This window comes from Tachyglossus aculeatus, chromosome 25 (assembly GCF_015852505.1).
Source record: "Tachyglossus aculeatus isolate mTacAcu1 chromosome 25, mTacAcu1.pri, whole genome shotgun sequence".
Taxonomy (NCBI): Eukaryota; Metazoa; Chordata; class Mammalia; order Monotremata; family Tachyglossidae; genus Tachyglossus; species Tachyglossus aculeatus.
Window position 1 is genome coordinate 4,149,856 of NC_052090.1, and position 16,334 is coordinate 4,166,189.

General features: G+C 47.9%; 1 protein-coding gene across 1 annotated transcript in view; it reads right to left on the bottom strand.

Annotated features, from left to right (window-relative positions):
* Positions 1–16,334, bottom strand: part of ABHD3 (abhydrolase domain containing 3, phospholipase) — a 46,600-nt gene that overhangs the window by 16,350 nt on the left and 13,916 nt on the right. The window contains exons 4-5 of the mRNA XM_038766577.1: positions 8,705–8,750; positions 1,663–1,775 (exon numbers count right to left, since the gene is read on the bottom strand). Coding sequence (XP_038622505.1) covers positions 1,663–1,775; positions 8,705–8,750 — 159 coding nt within the window. The remainder of the gene's footprint in view (positions 1–1,662; positions 1,776–8,704; positions 8,751–16,334) is intronic.

A 16,334-nucleotide genomic window follows, 5' to 3' on the forward strand; every position in this document is an offset into this window, starting at 1 on the left:
AAGCGCTTAACAAACACCGCAATTATTATCGTCCCACTCCTGGGGTTGTGAAGCCCGGTAAGAGAAGCATAGATGTTCAGCGCCTTATCCTTCGGCCTGGTTTTGGGGGCGGCACTCGGCAAGCATTGCGTGAAGACTCGCTGATGATTAGTGTATTGACGGTATTCATTAAGCGCTTACCGAAGGCCAAGCATTATGCTAAATTCCGGGATACCAGATAATCAGATCGGACACATTCCTGTCCCACGTGGGGCTCCCAGGGGAAGAGGGAGGAAGGGAAAACGGGTATTTTACACCCTCATTATACAGGGTGTCCCTCAAGGTTCAGTTCTGAGTCCCTTTCTCCATCTATATCCACTCCCTTGGAGAACTCATTTGCTCCCATGGCTTCAACGACCACCTCTCTGCAGATGATTCTCAAATGCACATCTCCAGCCCTGATCTCTCTCCCGCTCTGCGGTCTCACATTTCCTCCTGCCTTCAAGTCGTCTTTACTTGAATGTCCTGCCTTCACCTCAAACTTAACATGTCCACAGCAGAACTCCAAAGCCTTGGCCTGTGACTCCTTACCATTGGCTTTAAAGCACTCAAATCAGCTTGCCCCCTCCTATGTCACCTCACTAATCTCCTACTACAGCCCAGGACACACACTGCGCTTCTCTAGCGTCATTTTTATTCACTGTGCCCCGCTCACATCTATCTCGCCGTCGACCCCTTTCCCATATCTGTCCCCTAGCTTGGAACTTCCTCCCCCTCCATATATGCCAGACCACCCCTCTCTCCACCTTCAAAGCCTTATTAAAGTCACATTCTTCCATTCATTCATTCATTCAATCGTATTTATTGAGTGTTTACTGTGTGCAGAGCACTGTACTAAGCGCTTGAGGCCTTCCCCAATTTTCACTTCCCCAGCACCTTCTCCCTTCTGCATCACCTATGCACTTGGATTTGTGACCTTTTGGGCATTTGATATTCACCCCACCCTCAACCCCACAAAGCACGTACATATTTTTAAATTATACATTATATTAATATCAGTCTCCCCCCTCCCAGCCTGGAAGCTCGTTGTGGGCCGGGAATGTGTCTGCCAAAGATGTTGTATTCATTCATTCATTCAATCCTATTTATTGAGCGCTTACTGTGTGCAGAGCACTGTACTAAGCACTTGGGAAGTACAAGTTGGCAAAATATAGAGACGGTCCCTACCCAACGGCGGGCTCACAGTCTAGAAGGGGGAGACAGACAACAAAACAAAACTTCTCGTAGTCTCCCAAGTGCTTTGTGCAGTCTCTGCACACAGTAAATGCTCAAAAAATAGCATTGATTGACTGGTTGATTTTTCCTCAAGGCCTCCACAGCTCTTCCTGAAGATTCCCTTGCTGCTGCTTTCTTTCGGGCTCTGCCCTCTCCCCCGTCCCACCCCGCCACACTCCAGCCATCTCCTGCCTTTCTCACTCTGTCAACGGGCAGGACCCCCCAGGCCCACCCATTTTGGAGAGGGGACCGACCTACAAAACCACGAACATTCATCCTGAACCTGGTTGAAGTGGCAGAACGAGAGGAAAAACCCAATCGAAATCCCCACTGGAAAATGCCCTCTCTGAACCAGAGGCATAATTCCTATCCCTTCACCTGAGAGACTTCAGTTAGGGAGAGCCTTACCCTCCCATCGAAACTCCGGCTGCCAGGAATGGAGCTGAAGGATGGAGGCTGTGAACATGATGAATAACCGTTTCCAAATCTTCGGTATTAGCACAACAGTAAGTCCTTGGGGTCTGTAAATAGTCAAGGTCAAAACACAACAATGAGCGGTAAGTCACAGGGCTGGCTAAAATGTGAGTTTCATAAGGACCTGGTAGAAAATGTAACATATCTCGAGAAGCAGCGTTGGAAAAGATTCTTTAGATTTGGGAATTCTAGCTAGGAACAAATGATATCGGTCATTTACATTAAAAACAAGCCCCAGGATAGAATGAATCCTTGTGAATAGAGCTAAATTTAATCATATAACTGAAGATTTGGATACCCAAACTCGACTGGGCTCGGCCACTGGGGATGGTCACGTCCCCAGAATTGGCTTCTCGAAGTTTTCTTCTAGATGAGCTGACCTAATTCCTCTATCGACTCTTCGGATCTCTGAGGTTTGGAAAATAGGCTTCCAACTGCAGGACAAATATGTAATTTTTAAAAGTAAGTAGACATAGTTGTCCTGAGAAAGGTTAACAACTTTCAACGGTAAAGTTGTTTTACACTTTTTTTTTTAAATGGTATTTATTAAGCACTTACTATGTGCAAAGCACTGTTCTAAGCCCTGGGGAGATTACAAGGTGATCAGGTTGTCCCACAGGGGAATAACAGTCTTAATCCTCATTTTACAGATGAGGGAACTGAGGCCCAGAGAAGTTAAGTGACTTGCCCAAAGTCATACAGCTGGCAAGTGGCGGAGCCGGGATTTGAACCCATGACCTCTGACTCCAAAGCCCGTGCTCTTTCCACTGAGCCACGCTGCTTCTCCACTTGGAGACATTGAGCTAGAAAAAAGGGGTTATTCTGCAGTGTTCTTCCATTTACTCCTCGCTAACGTTTTTAACCAATTAAAAGGCAGTTGAGGAATTCACTTTAACAGACTCATAAAGCAATAATAATAATAATGGTATTTTTTAAAGTGCTTACTAGTGCTGAGCACTGTTCTAAGAGCTGGTTGTACATATTTATTACTCTATTTATTTATTTATTTATTTATTTTACTTGTACATTTCTATCCTATTTATTTTATTTTGTTGGTATGTTTGGTTCTGTTCTCTGTCTCCCCCTTTTAGACTGTGAGCCCACTGTTGGGTAGGGACTGTCTCTATGTGTTGCCAATTTGTACTTCCCAAGCGCTTAGCACAGTGCTCTGCACATAGTAAGCGCTCAATAAATACGATTGATTGATTGATTGATTGGGGTAGATACAAGGTTGTCCGACAGAGGACTCATAGTATTAATCTCCATTTTACAGATGAGGTAACAGAGGCACAGAGAAGTTAAGTGGCTTGCCCAAGGTCACACAGCAGGCAAGTGACGGAGCCGGGATTAGAACTTCTTTCCACTAAGACACACTGCTTCTCTGGTGTCTGCAGGATAAACCTCATGAAGCAAGGCCCGGTGAAAAAGCGAAGGATTTCCTCCTTGTCAGTCTGGCCCAGGGTAAAACAGGATGACAAAAGGTTCTTGGGCATCACCACCCCCTGCCAAATCCAGAATCCAGCAGGGCAGGCATGACAACAGGGGCAGGCGTATACCCCAACTGCTTCCGGGACACGTAATTCCAGAAGCACTCATGGACTCCGAACATACTTAATGGGAGATATTTCTGGAGGCATCATGTCCGGCCAGAGGAACTTAAAGTCAAGGGGCACGGAAATAGCGAAGGCATCAAGACGGCATCGCTCCCCTCCTACGGGTGAACCCCCACTTACCCGCCGTTGACGCACTGCAGCATGTCCTGCTGGTCTACCCATCCTAGCCTCCTGCTGGGAATGCAGTTTTATTTTACTGTGCCCTCAAAGATGTTTTTTCTGTCCTCCTCGCTTTCGGCTTCCCAATTTCAGCTCACTACTAATAATGATGATGGCATTTATTAAGCACTTACCATGTGCAAGGCACTGTTCTTAGCGCTGGGGACAAGGTCATCAGGTTGTCCCATTTGGGGCTTTTACAATCTTAATCCCCATTTTACAGGTGAGGGAACCGAGGCCCAGAGAAGTGAAGCGGCTTGCCCAAAGTCACACAGCTGACAAGCGGTGGAGCCGGGATCTGGACACTTGACCTCTGACTCCAAAGCCTGTGCTTTGAAGCCACTGTGCTTCAGTTGGAAGTACCCCAACTTGTACTTCCCAAGCGCCTAGTACAGTGCTCTGCACACAGTAAGCGCTCAATAAATACGATTGATTGATTGTTGGTCATCCCAACGCTGTTCATTCTCCTCACGTGTCCCACCCAGAATAACTATGTTAAGGACATAGCATCGATACTACGAGATTGACTTTGTTTTAGAACTTCTTTGCCGGTGATTCTGCCTTGGCATTTGGCATCGCGATTACGGGATATTTTCAGCTGAAGGATTGCTTATGGAACATCCACATTACCCTAACTGGTTACCATTTTGGGAAACAGAAGGCTCCAATCATTCAACGGGATTTAAAAAAACGTACATATAGCAATAAACCCTACAGAAAATTGGTCTAGGCTGCGGACGGTCCTGTTTATGCTAAAATCTGAAAAGCTGATTAAGCTTAATTATCCAAAGCTTTCAAACAACTGAACTTTTTCACTGACTGAAGTTCAACTTCATCAGTGAGGGCTTTGTGTGTCCTACGACAGCTTCTTAGAAATATTTTCTAAAATATGCAGCAAATTAACTCTTAACGTTAAGGTTTGTTTCGATGATCTAGCACTTTTTTGGACCCAAATCCAAGGACAAAGAACGCAAGCAGAATAATTTGGAGTTCGGCATCGGGCTCACTTAGAAAGACTGCAACAAAATGCCTGGGAAGAAACTAGCTAAACCAGCATTTTATCACAAAGGTTCCCTTGCCCGAATTCTTTGCTGTAAGAACCTCCAGTGATGAACCGCCACTACCTTCAAATCTAAATGCTCCCCAAGCCCCAGCGTGAGAAGTTTTCCCCACCAGTCCTGGGCCCTGTTACATGTTCTCAGAATAAAGGAGGAATATGCCAACTTGTACTTCCCAAGCGCTTAGTACAGTGCTCTGCACACAGTAAGCACTCAATAAATACGATTGATTGATTGATTGAATATAGAGTCAGTCTCGGCAGAGACCCCGATGAGTAGGAACACTCTCATAAGAGAAGCAGCGTGGCTTAATGGCACGAGCCCGGGCTTGGGAATCAGAGGTCGCGGGTTCTAATCCCGGCTCCGCCACTTATCAGCTGTGTGACTTTGGGCCAGTCCCTTAGCTTCTCTGCGCCTCGGTTACCTCATCTGTAAAATGGGGATTAAGACTGTAAGCCCCATGCGGGACAGGATGATTACCTTGTATCTACAACAGTGCTTGGACCATAGTAAGAGCTTAACAAATACCATCATTATTATTATTATGTCTTCCCCTCCAGTCCTGGGACCTGTTTGGCGTTTTCAGAATAAAGGGGAGATATAGAGTCAGTCTCGGCAGAGACCCCGATGAGCCGGAAAACGTACGATTAGTTCAATCCCGCAGTCTCCAAGAAGAGTCCTGGACCGGTATTGGACTCTACCAGGGCCACTCGTGGATCCCGCAGGACCACGTTACCGCGTGCTTTCTCTCCAACAGGGACTTTGCCACTCAGGCCGCCCCCGTCACCTCAGATTCCCAGGAACTGAGGCTTCATGAGCCCATCACGGATGGGGCCTGCAGGGCCCAACCAGTCATCGTGACCCCAGATCTTGGGCCGAGAGGATGCAGAGTCTCCAGTCGGAGTGGAGAGGGCCCCTTCTGCGAGATGAGGTAACACCATGGTTGTGGGGTGGCTACTTTGACCGCAGTCGTATCAGTTATTTCTGAAAAGAATTATCCCCTCCCACGGATGGAAGTACCAAGTACGAGGAAACGTCATTAACGATGACCGTATTTCATCCAAATTGCCCAGTCAGCGACATCATTTTCCATTCTGAAGGCCAGCTACGTACGCTCACCCAGTTCGGAATTATGCCTCAACTCATAATCACCTAACCACGGGGGCCTAAGGTTAAAGCAAATAAATGAAATCCTTAGATAATCCTCACTACTAATTTTAACCACCCGTTTCACCTCTTCCCCAGTCAAGCCTCTTGGCAGAGTTTCTAAAGAGCTGTAAAAGTGATTACTGTGACAGCCTCCAGTTGACGACCGTCTGAGTTCCGACAAACCACGCTCCCGACGTTCCCAAATTTTTGCCTTATTTCCTGTTTGGGACGTCAGATTTGACTGTAGGAAACTCTGCTCTCTGCCCTCAGGGCTTTCCTGTTCTCCCTCCCTAAGATTGATAGTCCACTTGGCTTGCCATCCCACAACGACCCCCCCATGGCTTAATATTGCTTTTTACACGCTCTTCTTCATCTCAGTCCCTCCTGAAAAACCCGCTCACCATTCCCATTTCCTTCCACATCCCTGCTTCCGTGCATTTTGGGGACCCTATTCCCAGGGCCGGCCCCTTGAAGGAGCCGGGACGAAGGATGAGCAAAGTTTTTGTTCAAGTTGTAGAGGAAAAAGTTAAATAGAAACACTTTTTTTAAAGAAAAAAGGCATTGTTAAGTCCTTACTATGTTCCAGGCACTGTACTAAGCGCTGACCGAGTCTGTTCATGATGTAATCCCAGTGGTTTTCAAGTGTGGCAACTATTAACTCTAGCATCGCCCCCAATCCCTTCCTAAATAAAAATCGCTATCAGTGGTCCGGGGGTCAGGTTCTCACATACTAGCATCAAAACAAAGATTTCTCAAGGAAAGTGTTCCCGAATACTAGCAACCAAAAGGGAGGAATCGGCCATTTACATCACCAGAAGACAGGAATTTCCTTTGAGAAGAGGTGTCCGCGTACTACAATTTTAAAAAAGGAGGAACTTGCTCAGCATGAACTCTGGAACTAAGGGGAGGAGTTCATTCATTCATTCAGTCGTATTTGTTGAGCGCTTACTGTGTGCAGAGCACTGTACTAAGCGCTTGGGAAGTACAGGTTGGCGGCATATAGAGACGGTCCCTAGGAGTTGTACCTTTCTATGTGGTTTTTAGGTCGATTGCTATTTACAAGATAAAATTCGTTAATGAACTGTATTACCGCCACTCACTCCACCTTCAAAGCATTTTTAAGGTCACATCTCCTCAGGAAGCCTTCCCCAATTAAGCCCTTTTTTTCCACAGCTCGCTCTTCCTTCTGTAACACCTATGCCCTTGGATCTGTGACCTTTGACAATCGTTCCACCCCCAACCCCCTAACACTCACGTACACATCTCTAAATTATACCGTATATATTATTTATTTTAATATCTGCCTCCTCCGCTAGACTGTAAGCTCATTATGGGCTGGGAAAGGGTTGACTAATTCAGTTGTTTTATTGTACTCTCCCAAGTTCTTTGTACAGTGCCCTGCACGTAATAAGAGCTCAATAAGTACAGTTGGCATTAATCACCCTTAATTGATTGAGTCCACACCTTGGGAAATCTCCTAAAAATCAGGTGCATGGCCTTTGTTCAGGAACCACCCTCCTACAGCGTATTTGTTCCTTACAGGAAAATCGTTTCCAGTTTGCCGTACGATAAAAAGTCCATGGTGCCCTCAGTGCCCGAGAGCGTGTGAGCCGGCTTTCTGCCAATTTACCGCTGCAGCGCTCCCACCTAGCCGTGAATCCAATCTCCACTGAGAGAAACCGAGGCAGAGAGGCAGCCTCGGATTCAGGAACCATTTGTGTTGTAGGTTCCAGGGCGGCTCTGTCAGTCAGTCGCATTTACTGAGCGCTCACCGTGCGCAGAAAACTGTACTAAGTTCTTGGGAGGGCACAACGTAATAATATAAAAGACACGTTCCCTGCCCACAATGAGCTTTCAGTCTAGAACAGAATTCCCCATTGGCAGGAAGAAGGAAAAGTCCGGGGCTTGGACAGCTGGCTAACCTCGGGATTGTTGAGGCTTTTACTGGAATTGTCCAGCATTAATAGAGTGAAAGAAGGCACAGGGGTAAAATCAGGAATAAAAAACTACAAACTCTACAATTCTTTCCTTAAAACTACTAAGAAGAGAAACGACGTGGCTTAGTGGAAAGAGTGCAGGGGAGTCAGGGGTTGTGGGTTCTAATCTCGGCTCTGCCATTCATCAGCTGTGTGACTCTGGGCAAGTCACTTAACTTCTCTGTGCCTCCATTACCTCATCTGTAAAATGGGGATTAAGTCTGTGAGCCCCACGTGGGATAACCTGATCACCTTGTGCTTAGAACAGTGTGGCACATAGTAAGCGCTTACCAAATACCATCATTATTATTACTACTTTGAAATAGAGATATACTGGTTTTATGTGAGACATAAAGGACCACTAGTACTAAACGGTACATTAGTAGTCCAAGATCCAGGTCCTGTGAGTTCCTGGCTCAGTGAGGTTCATTCATTCATTCAATCGTATTTATTGAGCGCTTACTGTGTGCAGAGCACTGTCCTAAGCGCTTGGGAAGTACAAGTTGGCAACATATAGAGACGACCCGTACCCAACAGTGGGCTCACAGTCTAGACGGGGGAGACAAACAACAAAACAAGCAGTGAGGTTCAGTTCGTTTCTTATTTAAATCCCTCAAGGACAACCGCTTGGCTACCTCATGGACACCTGCCGGTCCGAAATTGCTCCCGCTTTCACTGGAAGCTAAGCCCCCGTCTCCTAACAATACTCTGGCAGTAGCAATTTCAGAAATGGATGCCGGAGCTCCAAGCGCTTTATGGATTTCTTAAAAGACCTAATTATAGCCAAGGGCTAAATGTGGCGGCGAATCCGGGAATTCTCCAGAAATCTCGGAACGTACTTCGATATCTCGCTTCCCCGGTTCAGAAAGCAACGAGGGGTCGAGGGAGCGGGGAGCCAGGGGTGAAGGCTGCCGAAGTCCCATTTTCCGGTCCCCCCCGGGGGCCAGCCCCCTCTGTTCGGCCACCAAACGAACCTCCCTCTCAGCCCTTTCCCACCGGAGTCCAGCTGCCCTGCTCTTACCAGAAGACTCTCTCCCGCCACGCCTCTGTTGTTAAAAACCACACACCTAAAAATGAGAGACGGAGACACAGAAGGGGGGTGTGGAGGGGGAGAGAGAGAGAGAGTGAGTCAGGATTTGGATTGTATGACTCGATCGGACAGGATTATGAAATGAACTTTCTCCTCCCCGTGCGCTTTTGGGAAGAATGGCTTTGTAGTCCTCGGGGCGATTAAAAAGAACGCGCCTTCTGCCCTACGTCTTTGGGGCTCGCCACAGTCCGGTCCAAGCTCTCCTCTACCCTGTCACCTCTGCTTGTTAATGCTGAGCTGCCCACCTGCAGGGGTAGGGCAGGATGATAATAATTGCAGTAATGATTACGATGGCATTGGTGAAAGCACTTACTATGTGTCAAACACCGTTCTAAACGCTGGGATAGACACTAGATAAGCAGGGTGAACGCAGTCCCTGTCCCACCTGGGGCTCACAGTCTTTATTTTGTTAGTATGTTTGGTTTTGTTCTCTGTCTCCCCCTTTTAGACTGTGAGCCCACTGTTGGGTAGGGACTGTCTCTGTGTGTTGCCAATTTGTACTTCCCAAGCGCTTAGTACAGTGCTCTGCACACAGTAAGCGCTCAATAAATACGATTGATGATGATGATCCCCGTTCTACAGATGAGGGAACTGAGGCCCAGAGAAAATAATAATAATTGCGGCACTTGTAAAGTGCTGGCTATGTGTCAGGCACTGTACTGAAAGCTGGGTTAAACACAAGCAAACTGGGTTGCACACAGTCCCTGTCCCACATGGGGCTCACGGTCTCAATCCCCAGTTTCCAGACGAGGGAACTGAGGCCCAGAGAAATGAAGTGAGTTGCCCAAGGTCACACAGCAGACAAGTGGTGGAGCCGGAATTAGAACCCATGACCTTCTGACTCCCAAGCCCGGGCTCTGTCCCCTGTGCCATGACGGTGAGCCCGACGTGGGAAAGGGATTGTGTCCAATCTGGTGACCTTGTATCTACCCCAGCACTTAGTACAATGTCTTGGCACATTTGTTAAGTGCTTAACAACTACAATTTTAAAAAAGTCAGTCTCTAGACTGTTACCTTGTTGTGGGTAGGGAATGTGTCTACACCTCTTTTGTACTCTCTCAAGTACACTGAACACAGTAAGTGCTCTGGGCAAGTCATTTAATTTCTCTGTGCCTGGTGGTTTATTGCATGGGCTCCAGAAGGGTTTGCTTGGGGGAGTGCCTGGGTTCAAACTGTTCTAATCAATCAATCGCAATCGTATTTATTGAGCGCTTACTGTGTGCAGAGCACTGGGCTAAGCGCTTCTAAGCACTGGGGAAGATACAAGGTTGTCAGGTTGTCCCACGGGGGGCTCACAGTCTTAATCCCCATTTTCCAGATGAGGTAACTGAGGCACAGAGAAGTGAAATGACTTGCCCGGAGTTGTTTAGCAAGAGGTCAGCAAAGTTAGGTAGAGGGAGAGAGCTGCCTATGTGCCTTAAGGCCGAGGGTACTGATGCAGAGTTGGAGGGGAAACCAGAAAAATGATCTGGGCAGCAGAGTGAGGTAAGACTGGAGAGGGGAGAGAGATAGGAAGCACGGAGGAGGCCGATGTGGTAGTCAAGGCGGAAAATGATGAGTCTTTGGATCAGCGTGTTAGTAGTTTGGATGGAGAGGAAATGGTGGATTCTAGAGATGTTGTGATGGCAAACCCAACAGAATTTCGTGGCAGATTGAATGAGATGAGTCAAGGACAGGGCCAAGGTTATGGGGTTGTGAGATAGGGAGGATGGAGGTGCTGCCTACAGCGATGGTAAAGCCAGGGGGAAGACAGGGTTTGTGTGGAAAGATGAGGAGTATTAAGTTTGGGGTGTCATGGTGGGACGTCTAAGTAGAGCTGTCTTGAAGGCAGGAGGAAATGTGAAACTGCAGGGAAGGAGAGAGCTTGGGGCCGGAGAGGTAGATTTGGGAATCATCTGCAGAGAGATGGTAGCTGAAGCTGTGGATCAAAGTTCTCCAAGGGAGTGTGTGTGTAGGGGGAGAATAAAATGGGACCCAGAACTTGAGGGACTCCCAGAGTTGGAGGGTGGGAGGCAGAAGAGGATCTTGCAAAAGAGACCGAGAAGAAGCGCTGATGGATATAGGAGGAGAACCGTGAGACAAAGGTTGACTCATGTTCTGTCTCTATATGTTGCCAACTTGTACTTCCCAAGCGCTTAGTACAGTGCTCTGCACAAAGTAAGTGCTCAATAAATACGATTGAATGAATGTTTCCAGGAGAAGCAGTTGGACCAGAGAGTCAAAGGCGGCAGAGAGGTTGAGGATTAGGGTGGAGGGGAGGAGAACGGATTTGACAAGGAGCTCGCTGCTGATGGTTTCCACGGAGTGGAGGGGGTGGATGCCAGATTGGAGGGGGTTGAGGGGAGAATGGAGGAGAGGGAGTGGAGACATCAAGTGGAGACAACTCCGCTCAAGGAGTTTGGAGAGGAATAGTAGGAGGGAGATGGGTTGATAGCTGGAGAGAGCCATGGGGGCAAGGGTGGGTTTGCTGATGATTCCCCCACTAGGCTACTGGGGTAGAGGAGCAATCACCGTTCTTACCCTCCAAAATTACAACCAATACGGCAACTAGGTGAGGCAGTTTCGTGTTATGTCTACCAAAGTCGCAGATCATAATAATGATGAGGGCATTTATTAAGCACTTACTATGTGCAAAGCACTGTTCTAAGCACTGTGGGGGGGGGATACAAGGTGATCAGATTGTCCCACGGGGGGCTCACAGTCCTAATCCCCGTTTTACAGATGAGGTAACTGAGGCGCAGAGAAATCGACTTGCCCAAAGGCGCACAGCTGACAAGTGGCGGAGCAGGGATTTGAACCCATGACCTCTGACTGCAAAGCCCGGGCTCTTCCGACTGAGCCACGCTGCTTCTCTCGTTACAACAGATCGTTACAAACCCCCTGCTTTCTAGTAGAGGAGAGCAGTGCGACATCCTCGTTGAGTGATAGCCTTATTAAGCACTTTGTCTGTGCAGAGCACAGTACTAAGCTCTTGGGAAAGTACAGTGCAACAGAGTTGGCGGACACGATCCCTGCCCACAGAGAGCTTACAGTCTATAGTAAGAGCTTTCAGTTCAGACCATGAGCTCCTGGCAACCCGGGATCTTGTCTACCGACTCTCTTGTGCTGGACTCTCCCAAAAGCACACTACAGTTCTCTGCACACAAGAAGCTCTCAATTCATTCATTCAATCGTATTTATTGAGCGCTTACTGTGGGCAGAGCACTGTACTAAGCTCAGTTGATACCACTGATTGCTCGATTCGCCTGGGACTGTGATTTAACTCTGCACTACTCCAAGGGAGAGCCTCTCCGTGGTCATTTCCCACACTGATGGCCACTGATTCATTCATTCATTCATTCAATCGTATTTATTGAGCGCTTATTGATGGCTGTGAAGGACTCTGGACACCCCTTTACTCACCCCCAAATATAACACATTACGTTACTTAAGTGAGAACATCACATGGACACGCTGGAGAGTTTTTTTGCCGCTTCTTCTGGGAGGAAGGATGGGCGACTTCAAAAATACCCAACAGAGAGGAGCTGTGTGGCCTAGGGGAAAAATCCCTTTCCTGGGAGTCAGAAGACCTGGGTTCTAATCCCTGCTCTGCCAGTTACCTGCTGGGCGACCTAGGACAAATCCAAGGTACCTTCTCCTGGACTTGGGTTCCTCATCTGTAAAATGGGGATTCAATACCTGTTCTCCCTTCTGCTTCGACTGTGAGACCCACGTGGGACTGTGTCTAATCTGATTAACTTGCATCCAACTCTAGTGTTTAGAAGAACGCTTGGCACATAGTATGTGCTTAACAATATAATAATAGATTCTCTAGCAGTCCTGGACAGGAGACAAGCCAGCTGAAAACCAGACTTTCCAGAACAAAATTGAATGAATGAAAGTCCGCACTGGGTGGGCAAGGAAGGGGCTAGAGAACCCACCCATTTTCCCCTCTCTTCCTCCTCTTCCTGGGGGCCCCAGGCTCCCAGAGCCTGCTGAGGAGGGAGGGGAAGGCAATTCCTATTTTCAGTTGTATCCTAGGAAGCTAAGAGTCTGGGAGTAGGGAAGGAGGATCTTAGAGGGCAATGGAGAGTCTCTCGAAGACGCTGACCCTGCCTATAATAATAATAATGATGATGATGGCGTTTATTAAGCGCTAACTATGTGCAAAGCACTGTTCTAAGCGCTGGGGAGGTTACAAGGTGATCAGGTTGTCCCTCGCGGGGCTCACAGTCTTCATGCCACTTTGACAGATGAGGTAACTGAGGCACAGAGAAGTGAAGTGACTCGCCCAAAGTCACACAGCTGACAACTGGCGGAGCCGGGAGCCTATCCCATGCAGCGTGGCACAGTGTACAGAGCACGCGCCCGGGAGTCAGGAGGTCGTGAGTTCTAATCCCGGCTCTGCCACTTCATCATCATCATCAATCGTATTTATTGAGCGCTTACTATGTGCAGAGCACGGTACTAAGCGCTTGGGAAGTACAAATTGGCAACATATAGAGACAGTCCCTACCCAATGTTGGCTGTGTGACCTTGGGCAAGTCACTTCACTTCTCTGTGCCTCAGTTCCCTCATCTGTAAAATGGGGATTAAGACTGTGAGCCCCACATGGGACAACCTGATCACTTTTGTAAACTCCCCAGTGCTTAGAACAGTGCTTTGCACGTAGTAAGCGCTTCATAAATGCCATTATTATTATTATTATTACTTCCCCCTTCTCCCCCCTTCTAGACTGTGAGCCCGCTGTTGGGTAGGGACCGTCTCTACATGTTGCCAACTTGTACTTCCCAAGCGCTTAGGACCGTGCTCTGCGCACAGTAAGCGCTCAATAAATATGAATGAATGAACGATTGAACTTCTCTGGGGCTCAGTTACCTCATCTGGAAAATGAGGCTGAGACCCCCACGTGGGACAGGGACCGTGTCCAACCCGATTTGCTTGTGCCCACCCCAGCGCTGAGTACAGTGCCCGGCACCTAATAAGCACTTAACAAATACCATAATTATTGATTATTATAATCATTATCCTATGGCCAAGCCTCTGCCTTACCTGGACTTTCTGCCTGCGGAATAATGGCTCCAGCTCTGGGGCCGGGGCTGCCACCACGGCCCTGCTTGGTTTAGAGGGCAGAGAGGGGAAGCAGGTTCCCGTAGCGAAAATTGGCCTTAATCCGCAATCCTTCAAGCAGGGGCCCTATAAAACGGAGCGGGAAAGCCAGGCAGCTGGGCCTCTGGGAGAGTGCATTTCCAGAACAGTGCTTTGCACATAGTAAGCGCTTAATAAATGCCATTGTTATTATTTCCAAAACGGCGGCATCTTGCACCTCCCTCCCCAGATTGGTTGGAAGGGACTGCGTTTTCATCTCCCAGCAGCGATCATCCCTTTCGTGAAGAAGTACAGGGCGTCCACTTGGATGCCAATTCCTGTCGTCCCTCCGGGATAAATGCAGGGCACGATTCTAAGGCCATTTAGTGATGGATTGAATACAATTCAGGAGTTGAAAAGGAGGGTGGAGTCAAGGATAATGCCAAAGTTGGACATGGGCATCAGCCATGGGAAGAATGGAGGTATTGTCAACTGTGATGGGGAAAGGTAGGTATAGTAGAGGATTGTCGAGGGAAGAGTTTAGACTGTGAGCCCACTGTTGGGTAGGGACTGTCTCTATGTGTTGCCAATTTGTACTTCCCAAGCGCTTAGTACAGTGCTCTGCACATAGTAAGCGCTCAATAAATACGATTGATGATGATGATGAGTTTAGTTTCGAGACACACTCAGCTTGAGGCGTTGGTGGGACCTTCGCGTAGAGATGCTCTGGTCGCAAAAGAAAACGTGAGAGTCCAACAGAGGTGAAAGGCTGGGGATAGCAACTTTAATAGTACTTGGCACATAGTAAATCAATCAATCAATCGTATTTATTGAGCTGTGTGCAGAGCACTGTACTAAGCGCTTGGGAAGTACAAGTTGGCAACATATAGAGACAGCCCCTACCCAACAGTGGGCTCACAGTCTAAAAGAAACTCTTTTAGTCGAAAGTCTAAAAGTAAACTCTTAACAAATACCTCAATTATTAGAGAAGTGGTAATTAAAGCCACGGGAGTAGATGAGGTTCCCACGGGAGTGAGTGGAAAGTGAGAGAAGAACTGGGTCCAGAATAGAGCCTAAGGGTGATAGGCGGAGGAAGAGCCAGTGAAAAAAAACCCAAAAGAGAAATATCTAGAGGAACGGGAGGGGAAGCAAGGGAGAAGCGTGTCAGTAAAACCAAGGTTAATTCTAAGGAAAAGGGAATGGTCTCCAGTGTTAAAGGCAGTCAAAAGGCTGCAATCTGATAGATTAGAGGAGCAGCATGTTGTAATGGAGAGAGCACAGGCCTGGAGTAAGGGGTCATGGGTTCTAATCCCGCTGTGCCACTTCTCTGTGGTGTGACCTTGAGCAAGTCACCTCACTCCCCTGTACCTCAGCTACCTCACCTGTAAAATGGGAATTGAGAGTTTGAGCCCCACACGGGACAGGAACTGTGTCCAAGTCGATTGGCTTGTGTCTACCCAAGCGCTTAGTACAGTGCCCAGCCCACAGTAAGAGCTTAACGAATGCCACCATAATTATTATTATTTGGCAAGGAGGTCACTGGTGACCTTGGAGAGAGTGATCTCAGCAGAGTAAAGGGGACAGAAACCAGATTGTAGAGCGTTACAAAGGAAGTTAGCAGAGAGGAATTCAAGGGAGCAGGTGAACACGGCCGATTTGAGGAGTTAGGACAGAATGGAGTGATAGTTAAGCACTTAGTACAGTGCTCTGCACACAGTAAGCGCTCAATAAATAGGATTGATGATAGTTGGAGGAGACGGTGAAGTTTTTTTAGGATAGGGGAGACGCGAGCAAGTTTGAAATCAGAGGGGAAGGAGCCATCAGAGTGAACAGTGGCAGTCAGGGAGGGTGGTATCTATAGGGGGGGCGACGGGAATTAAAATACATTACAGCTAGGGGAAATAGTAGAGTGTAAAGACAGGTAAGTATTGTGACAGGTAAGTAAGTGGGTATTAAAGCGCTCAAGAGCTACAAAGCCAAGTTCATAGGAGATATAGAGGGGAGGGTGGGTAGGGGAAATGAGGGTTTAGTCAGGGAAGGCCTCTTGGAGATGTGGTTTTAAGGGGGCTTGGACAGCTGGGAGAGCGGTGGACTGTCTACATGAAATGGGAGAGAGTTCCAGGCCAGAGGGAAGACCTGGGCAAGGAGTCGGTGGCGGGATAGACGATATCGAGGTACGGAGAGTAGGTTGGAGTTAGAGGAGTGAAGTGTACATCGTCTTCACCCCCCTCTCTCTTTCCAATGCCTGCCACCACAACACTAGCCTTGATTCCTTCCATTCAATCATATTTATTGAGCACTTACTGAGCGCAGAGCACTGTACTAAGAGCTTGGTCTCTTTCAACTCTCACATCCAGTCAGTTCCTAAATCCTGTTTTCTCCCCTACAGTATCTTCTGTACCTGCCCTTACCTCCCCATCCCAGCAATCACTGCCCTGGTCCAGGTGCTTAGCGTATCCCCCACAGCTCAACAACCATTTCAGCCTCCTCAGCG